This window comes from Mastigoproctus giganteus, chromosome 10 (assembly GCF_048544385.1).
Source record: "Mastigoproctus giganteus isolate SK-2022 chromosome 10, ASM4854438v1, whole genome shotgun sequence".
Classification (NCBI taxonomy): Eukaryota; Metazoa; Arthropoda; class Arachnida; order Uropygi; family Thelyphonidae; genus Mastigoproctus; species Mastigoproctus giganteus.
The window spans coordinates 117,361,447-117,381,523 of NC_143584.1; the positions used below are offsets into that span (position 1 = coordinate 117,361,447).

At 35.8% G+C, this 20,077-nt stretch overlaps 1 protein-coding gene across 4 annotated transcripts in view; it reads left to right on the plus strand.

The window, feature by feature from the left end:
• Window positions 1-20,077, plus strand: part of unc-104 (kinesin family member unc-104) — a 1,041,320-nt gene that overhangs the window by 794,152 nt on the left and 227,091 nt on the right. For all 4 annotated transcript variants that reach the window (XM_090382707.1, XM_090382708.1, XM_090382709.1 and 1 more), the window contains one exon: window positions 15,760-15,842. In XM_090382707.1, the coding sequence (XP_090238833.1) occupies window positions 15,760-15,842 (83 nt within the window). The remainder of the gene's footprint in view (window positions 1-15,759; window positions 15,843-20,077) is intronic.

The window sequence follows — 20,077 nt, forward strand, 5'->3', positions numbered from 1 at the left end:
GAAAAGTACTATCAAAATATGGATAATTGATAAAGGTATGTTTGGGAAAAAAAATTATAATCCTTTGTTACTGCCATATCACTGGCCTTGAAATGGCATACATTTAATTTTTCCATTCAGCCATTCTCAAAGTGTCTACATAATATGCACAATGATCTCCTGTTTTTCTGCTAAAATACAAATTATAAGTCTTTTTGATCATAGAAGAAATTGTAGTTTTGTGCTGTTTAGTTACATGCTTGCCACAAGCACAACCCGAATTTTTCATTTACCCATGATGAAATGCATGATGAACAGTTTACTTTGAGTTGTGTATTAAATACAAATCATTAATTTCACATGCAGAATCTAAGATATCATTGTGCCACATTGTGGCTAAGTACTATATACAAGGTGTGATCATGAAGTTCAGAAATGGAACTAATATTTTGGAAATGATGAAGCTTACCAGCTATTTGGATCTAACTCCTGCAAAATAATCTTGACACTATATATGTTACCGGCAAAGTGTAGAATCCAGGCAGTGTAGAGAATGCCTGGCAAAGGTTGAAATTAACTTTTCTTTTTTGTCCTGTGATACAGGAGTTTTTGTCCTATGATACATTATCAAGCAAATCACAGTTCCAACTTTTATACAACGCTATACTGGAGAAAAATACTGCTCCCCACATCTTGCTGTTATATTAACATATACCTGTTATAAGTACTAAATATAATATAAAAAATGCTTACGGCATGAAGACTTTCCATCCACTTTATATGTTTATTAAATGCATTCTGCATGACTATATTCCTAACAGATACAATTTTCTGAACCTTTTCTTTTTATCTTTTTGTATATTCATATATTAATTTTGTGCATTACTCACTGTATTTTGTATATAAATATTGCAATAATTTTTTGCATCCAAAATATTTCTATTTTATTTCTCAAATTTTTTTTTACATAAATATGGTTCTGTTTTTGCCCATAATATATTCCTTTTTGAATTTTGTAGAGAGAAATTATTTAGTAAAAATAATTCCTTATGTGTATACAAAATATGCTAAGTAATATGCAACATTAATATATGAGGGGTGTTCAATAAATTCACTAGTTGGCAAAAAAAAAAAAATTTTTTTTTTGTTCCCTGTTAAAATTCAGGTTGATTCTTGTAGACTAGACATTGCTGAATTCAAATATGGCAACCATATTGCTGTAACACCTACCAATTTTAAGGGAGAAGGATTAAAATCAAAAACAAAATTTCTATTAAAAAAAGATTTCATATATTTTAAGAAAATGTTACATACAGAACTAAATATTGAACGTTGGGTCTATTAAACTTGCTCCATTTACGAAAATGTTTATCTAATAACAAAACACTCATTTTTTGACTTTTATAATTGTCCATTGGTGTCTTCCCTATGAGATTCCAACAGAAGTCTGCCAACATATTTGGACTCCATTTTCCCTTGTATCTTTTATCCATTTCAGAAATATCTTGGTAAAACCTTTCATGGTGTTTATTGGAAGTCGCTCCCAAGTTTTAAAGAAAAAAGTCTAAATGGGAATATAGGAAATGAAGCTTTAATGAACAGTCTTGGGTTTTCGGTCATTAAACTACGATATTTGAGGGTGATGAGAACTGTTTGAGTTTTTGAACATATTTCATACAAGAATCTGTTGAAATTATTTCAGGGAGGAAATTGATGCTGACCAGTGTTATCTACCTACCTATGAAGGAAATGAGATAGAGGCAAAATTCAGTGTTTATTTTTCAATGTTACTCCCCTGAACTTCATTACACTTGTTCCATTTTGTTGGCAGTGAGGAAATACCAGACAAATAAAATTCTTTGTCCTATCCATCAAAGAATGCAGAAACAGCAGACTTCAATTCATTGTCATCAGCAAAGCAATGTCCACATACATTTTTCTTGAAGTGTTGAAACAGGAAATAGTCACTCGGGGCCAGATCCAGGATGTTAGGTGAATGGGTGAGTTCTGTAAAGTCACAGTCTCTCACAGCAGCACAGCAAAAGCATGTGACCTGTGCATTGGTGCGTCATCCTGAAGAAGCAGGACACCTATGGAAAATTTTCCACGGTAGTTTTCCTTTATGACATCCTTTAGGTTGTACAATAGGGATGTATATGACTCCCCAGTGACTGTCTGTTTGTGTTCCAAGTATTGAATGTACAAAATTCCCTCATCATCCCAAAAAATGGTGGCCATTATCTTGCAAGCTGAAGTTTGTGTCCAAATTTTTTGGGGGGTGTGGGAGAACCCTTGTGCTTCCACTGCATTGATTCTTGCTTGGGCTCAGGATCCCAGCTACAAACCATGTTTCATCACCTATAACAATTCTGGAAATCAAAGTTTCAGGATCCCTTCCATAAAGCTCTAAATTCTCCTCACAATACAGTACTCTGAATTGCTTCTGCAGAAAGTCAGAAATCTGGGGACCCACCTTGCACTGACCTTAGTCATCTGCTTAGTCATTCCTTCACATATATCATATTCCTTAGACATTTGGGACACCTCTGTCATTCCATTGCATCAGTCATTTGTCTGTCATTCAGCACAAGGTTTTCCACATCTTTGCACTTTTCTGGAGTGGCCACTGTCACAAACCTTCCTAGACATGGATCATCTTCGATGGACACTTGAATTGTTTTGACCAGAATTTCACCTGGTACTCTGAAGGTGCACTGTTGCCATATGCAGCCACGATCCTTTCATGAAGGGCCTTTGGCCCATTTCCTTCTTTGGTGAGAAACTTGATGACTGAATCGTGCACCAATTTCAGCAAATCCATAATTTTATGCAGGAATCTAAAAGCATAGTGGTATCAAAATTAGTATGATTCAAGTTGAGGTATATAAGAACATAATAAATCACGAATCATTGAAATATAACTATGAGAAGTATGTTACATAGATGATTTATTGAATGTCCCTTGTATGAATATACATAAAGATAAAAAGAAAAAGTTCAAAAAATTCTCTCAGTTAGCAACATAAGAGTGAGAAATGCATTTAATAAATGTGGAGTGGATGGAAAGTCCCCAAAGATTTCATGTTATAAATATTTTTTTATATTATATTTAGTATTTACGACAAGTGTGTGTGTGTTCATTTTAGAAAGGAATTTTTGAAAGGAAGCTCTGAGTAAACAGGAGCATTCTCATGATGCAAGTGCCATTTGCATCAAGACAAGAATGTCTTGTAATAGGGGATTTTAACTTTCCAGATATTGACTGGAACTTGTGGGGTGGTCACTTACACACTAGCAAGACTTTTGTGGATTTACTGGATGAATCAGATCAACTCACAGGTGCCTAGTTTCCAGACACTGCAATTTGCAGAACTTGAGCCTTTCTTGGTAAGAGCAACCCTTTATTTCATTCACCAGTCTTTGTTGCCCTTCTCTGTACCTGTTCCAGCAGCTATAAATCCTTCCTAAAATGAGGAAGGATGTAGAGCTGCTTCCTTGCGTACTGCTCCTGTATGCAGTACTCAAGTTGTGGCCTGACCATTTCCTTACACAAGAGGATAATCATCTCCTTATCCCTTCTAGCAAAATTCTTATATATCATTGACAAGACACCATGAGCTACTCTTGGCTGCTCAGAAAATTCATATTTGACTGCATAACCCCCAGGTCTTTTTCATTCTCCACTACCCTGAATGCAGTACCACACAGTTGATACATTACTCTGCGGTTACTGCTACCCCTATGCTGTATTTTGTATTTGTCAATGTTAAACTTCAGTTGCTACACCTCAGCCCATCTGCTCAATTTTTCTAGATCTTGTTTCAGTAGTGTACCGTCATCGCTGTCATTAACAACCCTGCTAACCTTTGTATCATCTGGAAACTTGGACATTAAGCCTGATATACCTTCATCAATATCATTGATAAATACAGAAAACAATAATGGACCCTTGGGAGACACTACTAATAAGATTTGTGCACGAAGAGCAGTATCCATTGATTACCACTCTCTGTCTTCTCCCACTCAACCATTCCTTTTATCCATAGCAACTTACCCTTAATGCCATACTGCTCCAATTTGTACTGTAGACTTCCATGTGCAACAGTATCAAAAGCTTTCCTAAAATCCAGTATCAAAATTGTTGACCATACAGGGTAAATTCATAATGAACAGTACACTGAGATCCAAAAAATACTGTAAGAACGATCTTCACATTTGATTGAGATTTCCTTATTTTTAGGACTTTGGAAAAGATGGAGTCATCCATTGAAAGTTTGGGGCCTTTGTATTTGGTCATAGCCATACACCCATGATTTGTCACCAGTAACAATGGAAGAAACAAAGTGTAGGTTAGTGATAGCTCATTAATGAAGATCCTAATCTGTAAGAATTTGCTATTCTGTGTGCTCATCAGTGAAGATGTGAGGTAGAAACTTGGCTGATACATGCCACTTTCCCAAGTCTTAAATTAAAATTGATTGTCATGTTCTATTTGGAATAACAATTTTACTAGCAACCTTGTGGATGGTTGAATGTCGATCACTCCTGATTAGATCAGAAACATATTTAATTGAATTATTAGTTTTTGCAGTTGAGGTGTGGCTGGAAAGAGGCTTATCTCTGGACAAGCAGTCCTCTTCAAACTTTTTTGAACCACTGAAAAGTTTTCCAGTGACACCTAGCATCTTCTCTCCCTGATTTGAAGCAAAATTAGAAGGAAAGTCACTGCCCAATAAAAATAGCTCATTTTGAAGCGTGAAGAACAAAAGTCAAAATTCCTTTTGTTTCATGCATGCTAATTCACAATTGCAGAAAAAATTTGATTCATCCATTGCTCTGTCCAGATGAGTTACTCAACATGTTATGACCTGCTGTGACGCTACAGTTTTAAGATGCAGTCAGTCCCCCAAAAGATACTTTTGGAGACTGAGATAGTCATAACTCAATGATTTAATGCAAGCACATGTTACCTTTCTTCAGAAATATGAAATTTTCAATTGAAATTATATTTTATTTTCGGCTTTATAGTACAGTTTTTATTAGAAAATAATGAAATTTTTCAAAAATCTAACATGATAGGAATATTTTTAAGCTATTTTCGTAATCAGGGAAAAATGTGTATTAAAAAGAGGTACTACTTTACCAGAATAAATATGTTATCAAATGGTGTTATCAATAAACGCATTGATTTTATTTTTTTATCTATCACAATGTGATCTAACTTCAGCAGCCATTTAGAAAACTCAGCTATCATCCAAGCCTTATGATTTTCAATATATTTCATAGAGAAGGCTCTTACAGCAGAAAAACATGCCAGCTTCAAATATTTTAGTATTATTATATTATTATTAGTAGCAGTAAATAATGCAAGGAAACAAGCATATTAAGCATTAGTCACTTTCTCTGTCCTTATACACCATCTCTGTCCATCCCCTCTAATAATTTTCTAATCCTTTAAATTTATTCAGACACCAACTTCCACAACTTTTTGGATGAAAGCAAATTTTTACATAACTATCCTTTTAAAAGGATAGATATGGAAAAGCATAAACATCTTTTTTTAAATTCATATTTATGTTCCCTTATCTGTGTGTGTCATCCAAGAAAGAACCTGAAATATTGCTCTCAATTTAAGCCTTAAACATTTCAGTCAGGTTCTAGTTTCCAAACTGTTGCCTTATACAATGGAATAATCATCTTGTCCCTGTTTTCAGAAATGCTGCATATCATTGACAGAACCTGATGTCCTAGCAACCTGTCTGCACTGCTCAGAAAACTTCATGTCAAACTGTAAAATTACCCTTAGATTACCCCTTTCATTCTCCATTACCTTGAATTTCTAGGTCTTTTTCCAGAATCATACCCTGATTTCTGTTATTAAGCACCTTGCAAATCTTTATATCATCTGAAAACTTAGACAATAAGCTTGATAATAAGCCTTCATCATTATTAGGAATACTATATCTGATATTCATTATTATTAATGAATATTGGAAACAGTAAAGAGGCTCAGCACTGAATACTGAGGGACTCCACTAATAACATTAGTCCAAGAAGAGCAGTTCCCACTTTTAACCACACTCTCTCTCTCTCTCTCCTTCCACTCAGTATCCCATAGTAGTAACTTGTCGCTAACATCACACTACCCAAATTTGCTTAGCAGTCTTTTATGTGAAACAGTGTCAAAAGCTTTACTGAAGTCTAAATATAAGTATATGATGTCAAATTATTTTTTGCATCCAGTTACTTTGTTAATTGTCATAATAACTAATTAGATTGTTCGGAGAAGATCTTCCCTTAACAAATCCATACTATGATTTCCATATAACTTCATTCTTGTCAAGATGATCCTTCAACAATATTTGATCACTGACTCCATTATTTTCCTTGGAACAGAAGTTGAACTTATAGTTCTGTAATTACTTTGCCCTTTGGTCTTCCTTTAAAATTAGGAGAGACATTTGCACATCTCCAATCTCTAGGAACATTGCCTAATCGAAGGATGCTCTCATAATTATTGAAAAAGGTTTGCTTGCCTCTCTTGCTTGTTCTTTTCATATAATTGAATAGATGTCCCATATACCATATTTAAATTTAACATCATCAATTTCTCTTTCACTTTCTTCTAGGCTGTCACAAATTTGTTTAACTCCTGGTTAGAACTTAATATACTTCTAATATTCTGATCTCTAAAAACTTCGGACATGATTGTAGATGCAAAATGTTTATTCATTCTGTCAGCAACCTAAACAAGCTCTTCAATAGTTATGTGATTCATATCTGATGGGCCAGTGTGGATTTATCCCTTTCATTCTAGTTTTGGCATAAGCAAAGGATTCTTTGCTACTTTTCTTTACTTTCTTAGCCAAACACTTAACATAATCTCCCTTTGCTTACCTGTCCCCCTTAATGACATTATTTTAGACTAGTTTGTACTTACTATAGGTTTCTCTGTGTCCTGATAATTTATAATCATCCCATGTATTTTTCTTCTCTGCCCAGTCATCAGTTCTTCTGACATCCATTTAGTTCTAAAGCTTGAATAATATTGCTCAGTTCGTATAAAATGCTTAGTGAATTCTATGATTGCTTCCCTGAATGATTCCCATTAATCTGCAGTTGGTAACATCAGTTAGTTCCATTGAAAAAATATAAAACTGTTTAATACAATTGTAATCTCATTTTTGAAAGCAAAACCCTTCTCTTTACCCTAGGCCAGGGGTTGGCAACCTGTGGCTTGCGAGCTGCATGTGGCTCTTTGAGCATGTAACTTCGGCTCTTTAACTTTTAGCCCACATGAAGCAAAGTTTGAAATGGAGTTAGAGGACCTAAAAATCAAGTATATGTAGAGTGCAGGACTAAAAATTTTTTTTTTTTTTTTTTAGGAGCATTAGCAACTAAGGCCATATTGCTCCAGGGATATGTGGTGGTCATTCCCTGACCTTTCCGTATTTGGTGGTCACGGGCTCTAACCCCGGTCTAATCAAGAAGTGTGTGCTATGCACTGCTGCTCCTGCCCACCTGACTACGGAGGCGCCGAGACTAAAATGCCTTAAAACTGAAGTTGAGGATTTCGAGAGGCAAAAGGCTGCCCTTGCATTTCTACATAAATGGATGCCAACAGATGGGTTGAAAAGCAAGACCAAATTGTGTTTGATGCATTGGGTAGCTTACCGGGCACGTATATAAATTTGAAAATATTTCCATTTAGACTTCTCTCAGTTTTTGGTTCGACGAATTTCTGCTGGCAAATATTTTTGAACATGAACTATATTAAAAATAAATCAAGGAACTGTCTGAACAGTGCGAGTCTCTCAGCATGCTTAAAGATGAAAATTACGGCATACTTCCCTGATGTTGAGAAACTCGCTCAAGAAGTTTAGCAGCAAAAGTCACGTTAATTAAAAATATTATTAATAAATAATATTTCAAAATATATATTTCTTTAGTAAAACACCTTCCCACTCTATTCCATTTCTTAAAAAACTCTCCCCCTCCCCCCCAGCTTGAGCTGAAGTGCGGTTCTTTGGATTCTCTCTCTTTTTTTTTTTAATTAAATCAAAAATGGCTCTTCACTCAAAAAAAAAAAAAAAAGAAAAGAAAAGGCACCTTCGTAGCCAGATGGGCAGGAGCAGCAGTGCATAGCACACGCTTCTTGATTAGACCGGGGTTCAAACCTGTGACCACCAAATACGGAGGATGTGGAAAGGTCAGGGAATGACCACCACATATCCTGGAGCAATATGGCCTTAGTTGCTAATGCTTCTAATAACAAACAAGCAAGCATCACTCAAAAAGGTTTCCGACCCCTGCCCTAGGTGGTGGTTTTCACTTTAAGTAAATATCACATAAATAATCTATTATGATCACTGCCACCTAAATTCCATTCTAGAAATTCTTAATGCATGATGATTCACTGCTGATAATCAGATCAAGTTTTGCTTTCTCTTTTTTTACCTTTCTAACTTGCCACTATAGAAAACAGTCATCCAGTAAACCCAGAAAATTTCTGCTCTGATGTTGCACTCATAAGAATGGAAAATCTTGATGTTTCAAACTCAACTTTGGAGTTTGTTATAGTCTTGAGAAATCGTCTGCTGTCTTGCAAAGCTAGTGGGTAGCTTAGTGTTCTAGGTTAGACTGGTTTTGTCATTAAGTATAAGAGAATAACCCAGTATCCAAGAAATCTTGCAGTTTAAGTTTAAACTTTATATAGAGTTAAATGTCAGTTATGTTTTAATTTTCACGTAATGATGTACACTGGCGGACAGAAAAACTGCATCACTTGTGAGTTTTGCGCTGCGTTGTGGTTGCAGAAATGTTCAAAATGCATTTGTTAGATGGGATATATATATCTCTGTGAATGAAATCCAATAAAAAGACTCCACCTGATATACCTAATTGCCATAAATATCTTCCCAAAGGGTAAAATGCGTAATTAATGGAAATATGAGAAATCATGCAAATGGCAATCATGACAACCAAACATATATTTTATTGCATTTATGTGTACATACTGAAATGACAAGTTAACATAATAGTAATATGTACTGTAAATCAGAAAAATAAGTCCTCATATTTTGTTGTTCCTCCTTGAGCTGCTTTTATAGCCTTGCAACAATCTGGCATAGATTAATCAACTTCTGGATATACAGTTGCCCAATCTTGTGGTACCACACCCTTACAATGCTCTCCTGCAGCTGAATCTTACTTGTTGGCTTCTTCTGAGCAATTTTAGACAAACATTATGTACTAGCAATTTTCAATAGAGTTCAAATCTGGACTGTTGCCTGGCCAGTCCAACATTGTAGTGCCAGAATTTCTGAAGTATGACTGCACCTTAAGGGAGAAAAACGAGGAAAAACTTTGGTGAATGTTTTAAGCCTTGTGAGACAAGAAGACAAACTCATCATTAAGTCTAAATAGCATAAAACTTACCAATTTTGGTGTGTGTCAAGGTGCTGAGTCCTGTTGAAAAATGCAGTTTTGGACGTCTGCGTGGTGATCCCTAATAATGGGTTTCAGGCACTCCTCCAAGATAGCAGTGTATGTTTCTGCATTCACTGTTCTGTTAATAAACTTAATTTTCCCCACTCCTTTGCTTGTTATATATCCCCAGACTATCTGAGCAGCGAGGAACTTTATAGTTGGTGTTATGCAGTCGGGTTGGTATGCCTCCAGTTTTCGTCTTCTGACATATCACTTGCCATCCGAGCCATGCAGGTTGAATTTTGATTCGTCAGGAAAGATGACAGTGTTCCATTGCTCTTTTGTCCATGAAACATGCATTTTAACCCAAGCAAGTCGCTTCTTCCTCATTTGTTGAATCAACAAAGACTTCTTCTTGGACCGTTAGGCATGCAGATCACATTCCAAAAGCTGTCTTTGGATAGTTCATGCACTTGTTTCAACAGCTGAGGCCATCTCAAAGTCCAGTTTTAGATCAGGAACACTAGCATGGCGATTACAAAAGCATAACCATTTCAAATATTGATCTTGGGAAGGTAGTCCACTGTCTTATGGCCTGATCCAGGTCTTCTCTTCACATCACCAGTTTCACGCTTTAATTTCAGCACCCAGGATCCTCTGGTGGCAGCCTATTTTATCAGCAATAACACATGGAAAGCCCTTCCTGGGACAGAGCAATGGCTATACTTTTTTTCTTGGTGCCAACTGAACATATGAAGCCATTCTTACACCTCCACAAAACAGGATACTAAAGAGTGTGCATACCCTTCCAACGCTGTATTTATAGAAACGGCTGATGCAGTACCTTGCAATTACTGTCTGATGCAGTAGAAGCATTATCTGACACAATACCTTTGCTTTGCAACAAACAGAATGAATGTAATCAAATAATGTCTTATGCATTTCACTACAAATGTTACTTTTTTTTAAGGTAATGCAGTTTTTTTGTCTGCCACTGTGTACTGTATTCACTTTTACTTCAATCCTGACACAAACAAATATACAGCATTAAGTAAAGCTCTTGTTGTTAGCCATTTGTTGAGGTGCCACTGTATATTTAGCAACTGACAAATGAGAGATATACTTTTGATGTTTTTTGTGGTTATGTGAATATTAAAGTAAGAATGAACAGAGTGTAGAGATTAAAAATTATTTTAAAGGAAACAAACACCAGTAATTTGTTTCTTGCATTCAGTTTTTATGTGAACCTTTGGAAATTTTTAAACATGTTATTGTATTAAAGTACAGATTTTCAATTTTTATAAAACTATGTTTTAATCAAACCATATATGGCAAAAACTTCAAGTGAATATCTGAAATTAAGTATTAAAACTTTATGGATTATTAGTATATTGAAGAAGCAAAATTCTTTTTTACTAGCATTATTCAATATATGGCAGAGTTTCCCAAACATCGTTGGCTACATGCTATTTTATTTCATTGTTTTCATGATTTCATCAATCTTAATTCAACCTTTGAGGTTAAATGTTTTGAATTATATATTAATAAGTCTATATACTCTTAGCTAAATTTTATGTTAAATATGCTTATTTGCAGTTGTTCTAGAAGTGGGAACATGAAATTAATGAACTATTTTAAGGAGTGTGGAGGGGAAGAAACTGTGCTTTAAGAAAATTGCATTCAATTTTTTTTAACCTGACAAGTGAACAACTTTCTTCTTTTAAATTTTTTTTATTTCTCTTAATCAACATTTGACCTTTATCTAATGGATTTCAATACATTTAAATTTTTTTTTTTAAATTTTGAACATTTAAAAATGTGTAATTTTGACATGTTATTTTCGAAACTACAAAACTTTTATTAATTCTTCTTTTTATATTGTCTATGAATTAAAAAAAAAAAAAGCATTACTGACATAGAATATACACTTGAAACTATTAGTCTTGTCCATTTTTCATTTTTTTAATGTTAGTTGTGCAAAATTTCAAAGTTTCACATGATCGTTTATTTAGAAATATAAATACAGTGGATTCCGGTTATTTGGGCCACCGGTTAATCGGGGTAGCCATTTATTTGGGGAAAATCTTAAAAAACAGAACCCAATCGAGAAAATAGCCAGGGTTTACTTCGCTTAATTGGGACAAAATGCCGTTTAATCGGGGCAGGAGACCGCAGCACTGAAGATTACCCTATGATTGTTTCCGACCGTACCATGTAGTTCGCTCGGATTTCTGGAGGTCACAACCATAAAACAATAAAAACAATTAGCAGTCACCTGTTTATTGGGCTTTTGTGTTAGTGAAATCTATCATAAACTGATAGTAAACTCGATCTTATTGAATTTGCGATAATACCGACAGCTGGAATTCTGTGGGTTATTATGGTAAAATGTGTTTACACTTCTATGGAATCATCAATCATATAAAAAAAATAATTTTCAGAATCGTCTTTTCATTCCTATTTTTAAAGCTTTGTAATTTGTTATTCCGTTCTCACTTGCTCGTATCGTGTTACTTGTAATTTGTGTGTGCCGTGTTCTTTGTTGTTGACTGCTTATCTTTTTACTGTTTTAAATTTTAACTCCCACCCACAAATGACAGTGAACAGAAATGTCAACTAGTTTAGTTAGTATGTACATATTACAGTACGTATTAATTATTCTGATTATCACGTATATTCTTCCGAATTTCACGTATCATTTAATTTTTTAATTGGTAAGATAATAAAGGGTAAATTTGTACTTAATATATCTTTACTTTTATAGCCTGTGGATAATATACATATATATACACACACAGTGGATTCCGGTTATTTGGGCCACCGGTTAATCGGCGCAACTGTTTATTTGGGGCAAATCTTAAAAATCAGAACCCAATCAAGAAAATAGCCAGGGTTTACTTTGCTTAATTGGGACAACATGCCTTTTAATCAGGGCAGGAGACCGCAGCACCGGAGATTACCCTATGATTGTCTGCGACCATACCACGTGGTTTGGTAGGATTTCTGGAGGTCACAGCCATAAAACAATTACCAGTCACCTGTTTATTGGGCTTTTCTGTTATAAACGGATAGTAAAACTATCTAGTATAAACGAATAATCTCTATCATAAACGGATAGTAAACTCGATCTTATTGAATTTGTGATAATACTTCAATCATATAAAAAATTAGTTTTCAGAATCTTCTCTCCATTCCTATTTTTAAAGCTTCGTAACTTGTTACTCCATTCTCACGTGCACGTATCGTGTTACTTGCAATTTGTGTGTACCATGTTCTTTGTTATTGATTGCTTATCTTTTTACTGTTTTAAATTTTATCCCCCACCCACAAATGTCAGTGAACAGAAATGTCAACTTGTTAGTATGTACATATTACAGTATGTATTAATTATTCGATTATCATGTATATTCTTCCGATTTTCACGTATCATTTAATTTTTAATTGGTAAGGTAATAAAGGGTCAATTTGTGTTTAATATATCTTTACTTTTATAGCCCATGGAAGGCGCCTCCATAGCCAGGTGGGAAGGAGCAGCAGTGCGTAGCACACTCTTCTTGATTAGACCAGGGTTCGAGCCCGTCACCACCAAATACGGAGGATGCGGAAAGGTCAGGGAATGACCACCGCATATTCCCGGAGCAATATGGCCTTAGTTGCTAATGCTCCTAAAAACCAGATAACAACAAACATAGCCCATGGATAATATTCCTACTATTTTTGATAATTAGAATCGCTGTTTAATAGAATTAAAATTCAATTCACAAACGTGATCACAATGACCGGCACTTACTACACATCGTATCGTGAACGGTACTTTACTATGGTGAGTCCATCGTAACGTGATTTGATTGTACAGTGAACCAACTTAAAGCGAGGGGTCCATTGTATTTTTAACTATTTATGTGAAACTTCGGATAATTGGGCAGCCGCTTAATTGGGCCAAAATGCACTAGTCCCGATGTGTCCCAAATAACTGGAATCGACTGTATATATAAATTAGTTGCTATAAGTCACTTCCATTTTCAATTTAAAATTCAAAATTGTGCATATTGCTGCATATATGCAAGGGGGGACAAAATAATGGAGACACTTGCGATAAGAGTTACAGGTATGCACTAATGTGGTGTTGGATGACTGCTTTTATAACAGCTTGTATTCTATGGAATAGATTCAAATAAATCTTGAACTGTCTTAAGAGAAATATTGGACCATTCTTCATGAGAAATGTTTCATGCTCCTTGAGTGACAAATGTGGAGGAAATATGCTTTTCACTCTCCTCTTTAAATATGCCCACAGTGATTCAGTAATGTCTGGTGATTGTACAGGACATCGGAGATGGTTGATCTCAGTTTCATGCCTCTCAAACCAAGACTGGCCATATGTATTGTAGATGATTCATTGGGAAATATGACATTTCCAATCATCAGGTGTCTAGTTTTGTGCTCCTTACACCATTGCATCCTCTTTCTAGCATAATCACCAGTAACGAGTGGCTTGGCAAAAGTGACTCTGATATCAATTTCAGCTTTATGAGGTTCTCACCAAAACTGTTTTGCTAGAAGCTGGATTCTGTTTTCAGACTACAATCATTTTCGGTATCTGGTCACTTTCACTCAGCTTTGATTTTCTGCTATAATTCAACCAATCAGATTTTATTTTTTCATGCTTGGTGAATGCAGATATCACTTTCAATGCAGTTGCTCTGGATACATTAAAAAAATCAGCAGTTTTAGTCACTGATGCCCCTGCCAATGTGCACAAACAATTTGACCTCTTTGGAATTCAAGAAGTTAGTCATTTTCTTCCTCTACCTTTTAAACCCATCTAAGTAAACACCAGCTCTTTCCTTCATAGTACCTGCAAGAAGCAAATAAAAAAAATGAAAAAAATCACTGTATGCTCATGAATACGTCATATAACCATTACGAAAACTACTACATTCACATCAGGTGTTTCCCTTATATAACACCTACACATGCACCATTTCTTCAGTGTGCCAAAGATAACTTAGTTGATGTCTGGCCTAAAACTCAGTCTTGTCTTATATCTCACAAAAATAATTCTTCTGCTCTTATGTTTATCTCCAATTACACTCAGATTTCTAGACAACATCTCTATTAGGGATTATCCCGACTTCTAATCTCCCTCTTTCTCTCTTGGCATAAGCACATATCACTGATATGTGCTTATGCCAAGCATATATCAGTGATATGTGCTTGGCATATATCTTTCACTCTGTACAAATTTCAAATCTCCCCTACCGTGGAATGTTGTTCCCACATCTGGGATAGTGTCCCAAAAGCTCTCTCAGATTTCTAGACTTCAAAAGAGAGCAGTTAGATTAATTAATGGCCCATTTCTGACAAACTCTCCACTTTCTATCTCATAGACATTCTGTTTCTGCAGGGTTCTTTCCTGTAGATACTTCCATTAGCATTGTTCTTTAGAAGTGGCTTCTAAAGTTTATTTCAAATTTTGCTCAATATAAAATTTCAAAATTATATATGCATACAATTCTCCATTCTACTCATACACTGTGATCGAAGATGTTATCCATAATATATGTTTTGTCAAATATATAAATAATCTAATTTACCATTAAAAAAAGAAAAAGAGATTGAGCCATCTGAAAACAAACCTCCACACATCTCACAGCACTTCATTCACAGTGCTCTGGAACACAGGAAAGCTTCCAACTGGAACTGAATCTTGTGTTTCAAATTATTCTTGAAAGAAATAGCATATCCCTTCAAAATCAATTCAAATGAGACAGAAAATATTTATAAAGCTAGAGGGGATGATAACAGTGATTAATCTTGAACTAATAACAAACACAGAGTTGATTTTCACAGCATCACCTGTGAAGTGAGCCACCACCAATAGATAAAAATAGTTGCAAAGGTGATAGTGTGTCACTTCAGAGGGACTTTCACCCAATTCCTCTTCAAAAGCCATAAAAAATCATTTCAAAACCCACTCCAATAAAAATGTATCTATATTTTGGGATCTAGAGAAAGTTAAGCTTTTAATCTTAAATCCAACAGCTAGTATGCAATCTATTTCTGCACAGCATCTGTAAGGAACCACTGCCAGTGCTCAATTAGCAGAATAAATCTTTTCAGGCAAGTTGTTTCTTGATTTCCTCTTAATGCAGCTAAAAGTATTTAAAAAATTTTAGAAAATTGATGATCTTAAAACAGCCAAATGAATTTAGTATTAATAGATTTTGCATATTAGATGGTCCCTTGGGATTTTTTTTAATTTTAAATCTTAGCTGAAGTTGTCTTAATTCAAATTAATCAGATAAGCTCATTAATTGAATTTTTTTTTGAATAACTTCATTTTAACAGCTGGAAAATTGTGCACATCCTGCTAGTGTCACCAAAGACCTGTGCCTAATCATTTATAACAGAGATGCTAGGACTGGACCAAGGTAAGTAGTATTTTCTTCATATCCTTATACACAATTATTATATTATATTATATTATATTATATTATATTATATTATATAGTATTATATTATATTATGCTTCATAAATTACATTCGTGAAATTTAATGAAATGCTTAAATTTGAAATTGACATAAAATATACTAAAATAAGACAAAAACTAATGAAACACTAAAATGCCAAGTGAGGTGAACTGCTTTTGTTATCAGCTTTGAAGCTCCTGTGACTCATCAAAATGGAATATTTGTTTTGTCGCAAATCTATTCCCAACAAGCAGGTGCAGATGGAAAAAGTGAGGGCAGTAGTAGAAGTGGCATGTGATGCAAGAAACCAAGTGTATGAGCTTATGCAGCATCAGCCAAAAAAAAAAAGAAAAAAAAAAAATCACACCATTCCCTCCAAATGCCTCTCCAGTTCCTCCTTAAATTTATTTAACCTATCAACTTCCACAACGACAGATAGAAATTTGTTCCAGAAATTAACCACCCGCTGGCTAAAGGCAAATTTCCGCACATCTATTCTACATCTGTCTTTTCTTAATTTGAATTTATGCTCCCTTAGGTTCATAATCTGAACAAGTGGAAGGATCCCATCAGAATTAAGCTGGCTCAACCCATTCAAGGCCTTATACACCTCAATCAGATCACCGCGAAGGTGCCTAGTCTCCAGCCACTGCAGTTTGCAGAACTTAAGCCTCTCTTGGTAAGAGGATCCCTTCATTCCCCTCACCAATCTTGTGACTCTTCTCTGTACATGCCCAAGCAAATCGCATCCTTCTTAAAATGAGGCCTGCAGACCTGTATGCAGTACTCAAGGCGTAGCCTGACCATTGCCTTATACAGAGGGACAATCACCTCCTTTTCCCTGCTAGCAACATTCCTATATATCATTGGCAAGACCACATGAACTGCCCTGGCAGCCTGTCTGCATTGCTCAGAAAACTTCATATATGACTGCACAATTACTCCCAGGTCTTTTTCATTTTCTACCACCTTAAGTGTAGTACCACACAGTTGGTACGTTTCTCTGGGGTTACTTCTACCCATAGGCAGTACTTTGCATTTGTCAAGGCTAAACTTCAGTTGCCACTTCTTAGCCCATCTGCCCAAATTATCTAGATCCTGTTGCAGTAGCACACTGCCATTACTGTCATTAACAACCCACCCTGCCAACCTTTGTATCATCTGCAAACTTCGACAATAAGCCTGATATACCTTCATCGATATCATTGATAAATATACAAAACAACAGAGGACCCAACACCGAATCCTGTGGGACTCCACTAATAACATTAGTCCACGAAGAGCAGCACCCATTGATTACCACCCTCTGTCTTCTCCCACTCAGCCATCCTTTTATCCATTATAGCAACTTGCCCTTAATACCATTCTGCTCCAATTTGTACAATACTCTTCCATGCACAATAGTGTCAAAAGCTTTACTGAAATCCAAATATATGATATCAAAATTATTTTTTGCATCCAGTTCCTTTGTAACCACATCATAATATCCTATCAAATTTGTCTGACAAGACTTTCCCTTAACAAACTCATGCTGTGTCTGAATTATTGCTGCAGTCTTGTCTAGATGATCCTGCAATGCATCTTTAACCAGTGACTCCATTATTTTACCTGGAACAGAAGTTAAACTAACTTGTCTGTAATTACTCTTGTCATCCTTCGATCCCCCTTTGTGAATTGGGGATACATTTGCACATCTCCAGTCTGTGGGAACCTCCCCTGAGTCCAAGGATGCTCTCATAATTATGACTAAGGGTTTGCTTACTTCCTTTGCCGCCTCTTTTAATATAACTGGATAGATCCCATCCACCCCAGGTGCCTTTCTTATGTTTAACTTCAACAATTTCTCCTCCACTTTGCTCTCAGTTATTACAAAATCATTAAGCACCCTGTTACAATTTGATAACCTTCTGCCATTTACAAACCTTAATAATTCCTCATGTGTGAATGTAGATGCAAAATACTCATTCAGTTTGTTTGCTATCTGAACAGGATCATCAACAGTCGAACCATCGATATCAAGTGGACCAATTCAGATTCATCCCCTTCCTTTTAGAGTTTATATAAGTAAACAAATCCTTGCTGTTTTTCTTAGCATCTTTTGCCAAGGATTTCTCATAATCTGCCTTCGCCTGCCTAACCTCCTTTGTGACCTGATTACAGGCTAGCTTATATCTGACATAGGCTTCTGAATTGCTTGATAATTTATATGCATCCCATGCATTTTTCTTCTCTGTTACGAGTCTCATTAGTTTATTAGATAACCATTTAGGCCTAAACCTTGAACAATATTTCTTAATATGTATGAAACTTTTAGTAGCATCCACAATTAATTCCTTGAATGCTTCCCGCTTAGAATTTACTGTTGGTAACATCGTCAGTTGATCCCACTGTACAGAAATTAAAAACTTTCTGAGACCACTGTACTCACCTTTACGGAAGCAAAAACCCTTTCCTTTACCCCTGATGGTAATTAAATCTTTAGGTAAATCCCACATCAGTACATCGTGATCACTGCCACCTAGTGGTTCCTTTATCTGCAAATTCTTAATACACGAATGATCACTGCTGATAACCAGATCAAGAGTATTACTCTCTCTGGTTGCCTCTCGAACATGCTGCTGCAGAAAACAATCATCCATTAAATCCACAAAAGTCTGACTAGTGTGTGAGTGACCAGTCCACAAGTTCCAGTCAATATCTGGGAAGTTAAAATCCCCCATTATGAGACATTCTGATTTACTAGCCCACTCTATTTCTCTGTACAATTGTTCACTGTACTCATTCGAGCCATTAGGTCTATAACACACTCCTACTCTTATTTTTGCTTTTGCAGTGCTTATGTCACACCAACCTGACTCAGCAGTGCACTGTTCATCTAAATCAACTGGGTGCACTTCTTTTGATTTTATGTTTTTCTTAATTAACAGCATAACACCTCCTCCCTTTCTATCCTGTCTACCCTTTCTGTACACATTGAACTCCCCAAATTCCAGTTCTGCATTCCTTATATCTGTTTGACACCACGTCTCTGCTATCCCAACAATATCTGCGTTTGATATCTTGACCAACACTTCAAATTCATCAAATTTATTTACTATACTTCTAGCAGTGGTGTACATGCTCCTATTCCTAGTTACCCTTACACATCCCATATACCCACCTATTTCACGATGACTGCCATGCTTCCCTGAAACCCACAACACCCCTTGCTCCAGATCGCTACTTATTCTAATAGAAGTTATGCAAGAATCACCTTCACCTCTGCCTGTGGCTACTGTTAAACTATTAGTCCTTCTATCCCCCCAAGCTATCAGTTTTCCGACCCATCTAACACTGACTCGATAGCATCAGCAAATATTCTTGCACCCTTTCTATTTAAGTGTATCCCATCACTGTAGAAGCAGTCTCTCCTGTTAACAAGTACAGACCAGGCTTAAAAATATTCAATCCCTTGTGTCGCCCTTTGATCCTCCTTTGTGAATTGGGGTCACATTTGCACATCTCCAGTCCATGGGTACCTCATCTGAGTCCAAAGACGCTCTCATAATTATTGCTAAGGGTTTGTTTACTTCCTTTGCTGCCTCCTTTATTATAACTGGATAGATCCTATCCACCCTGGGTGCCTTTTTTATGTTTATCTTCAACAATTTCTCCTCCACTTTCCTCTCAGTTATTACAAAATCATCTAGCTCACTACCAGAGTTTACTTCACCTCTGGCATTCCCCTCCCTGAATAACTCCCCATGTGTGAATGTAGATGCAAAATACTCATTTAGTTTGTTAGCAACCTGAGCAGGATCATCAACAGTTGAACCATCAATATCCAGTGGACCAATCTGATTCATCCCTTTTACTTCTAGAGATTACCTATGTAAACTCTTTTCTGTTTTTCTTTGCATCCTTTGCCAAGGATTTCTCATAATCTGCCTTTGCCTGCCTAATCTCCTTTGTGACTTGATTACAGACCAACTTATATCTATCATAGGCTTCCATGTCATCCATTAATTTATATGTATCTCATGAATTTTTCTTCTCTGCCATATGTCTCATTAGTTGGTATGTAAAGCCTAGTAGCTTCCAAGATAAATTCTTTGAATGCTTCCAATTTTGGATTTGCTGTTGATAACATCATCAGTTGGTCCCACCGTATCGAATTTAAATACTGTCTCAGACCACCGTACTAGCCTTTGCGAAA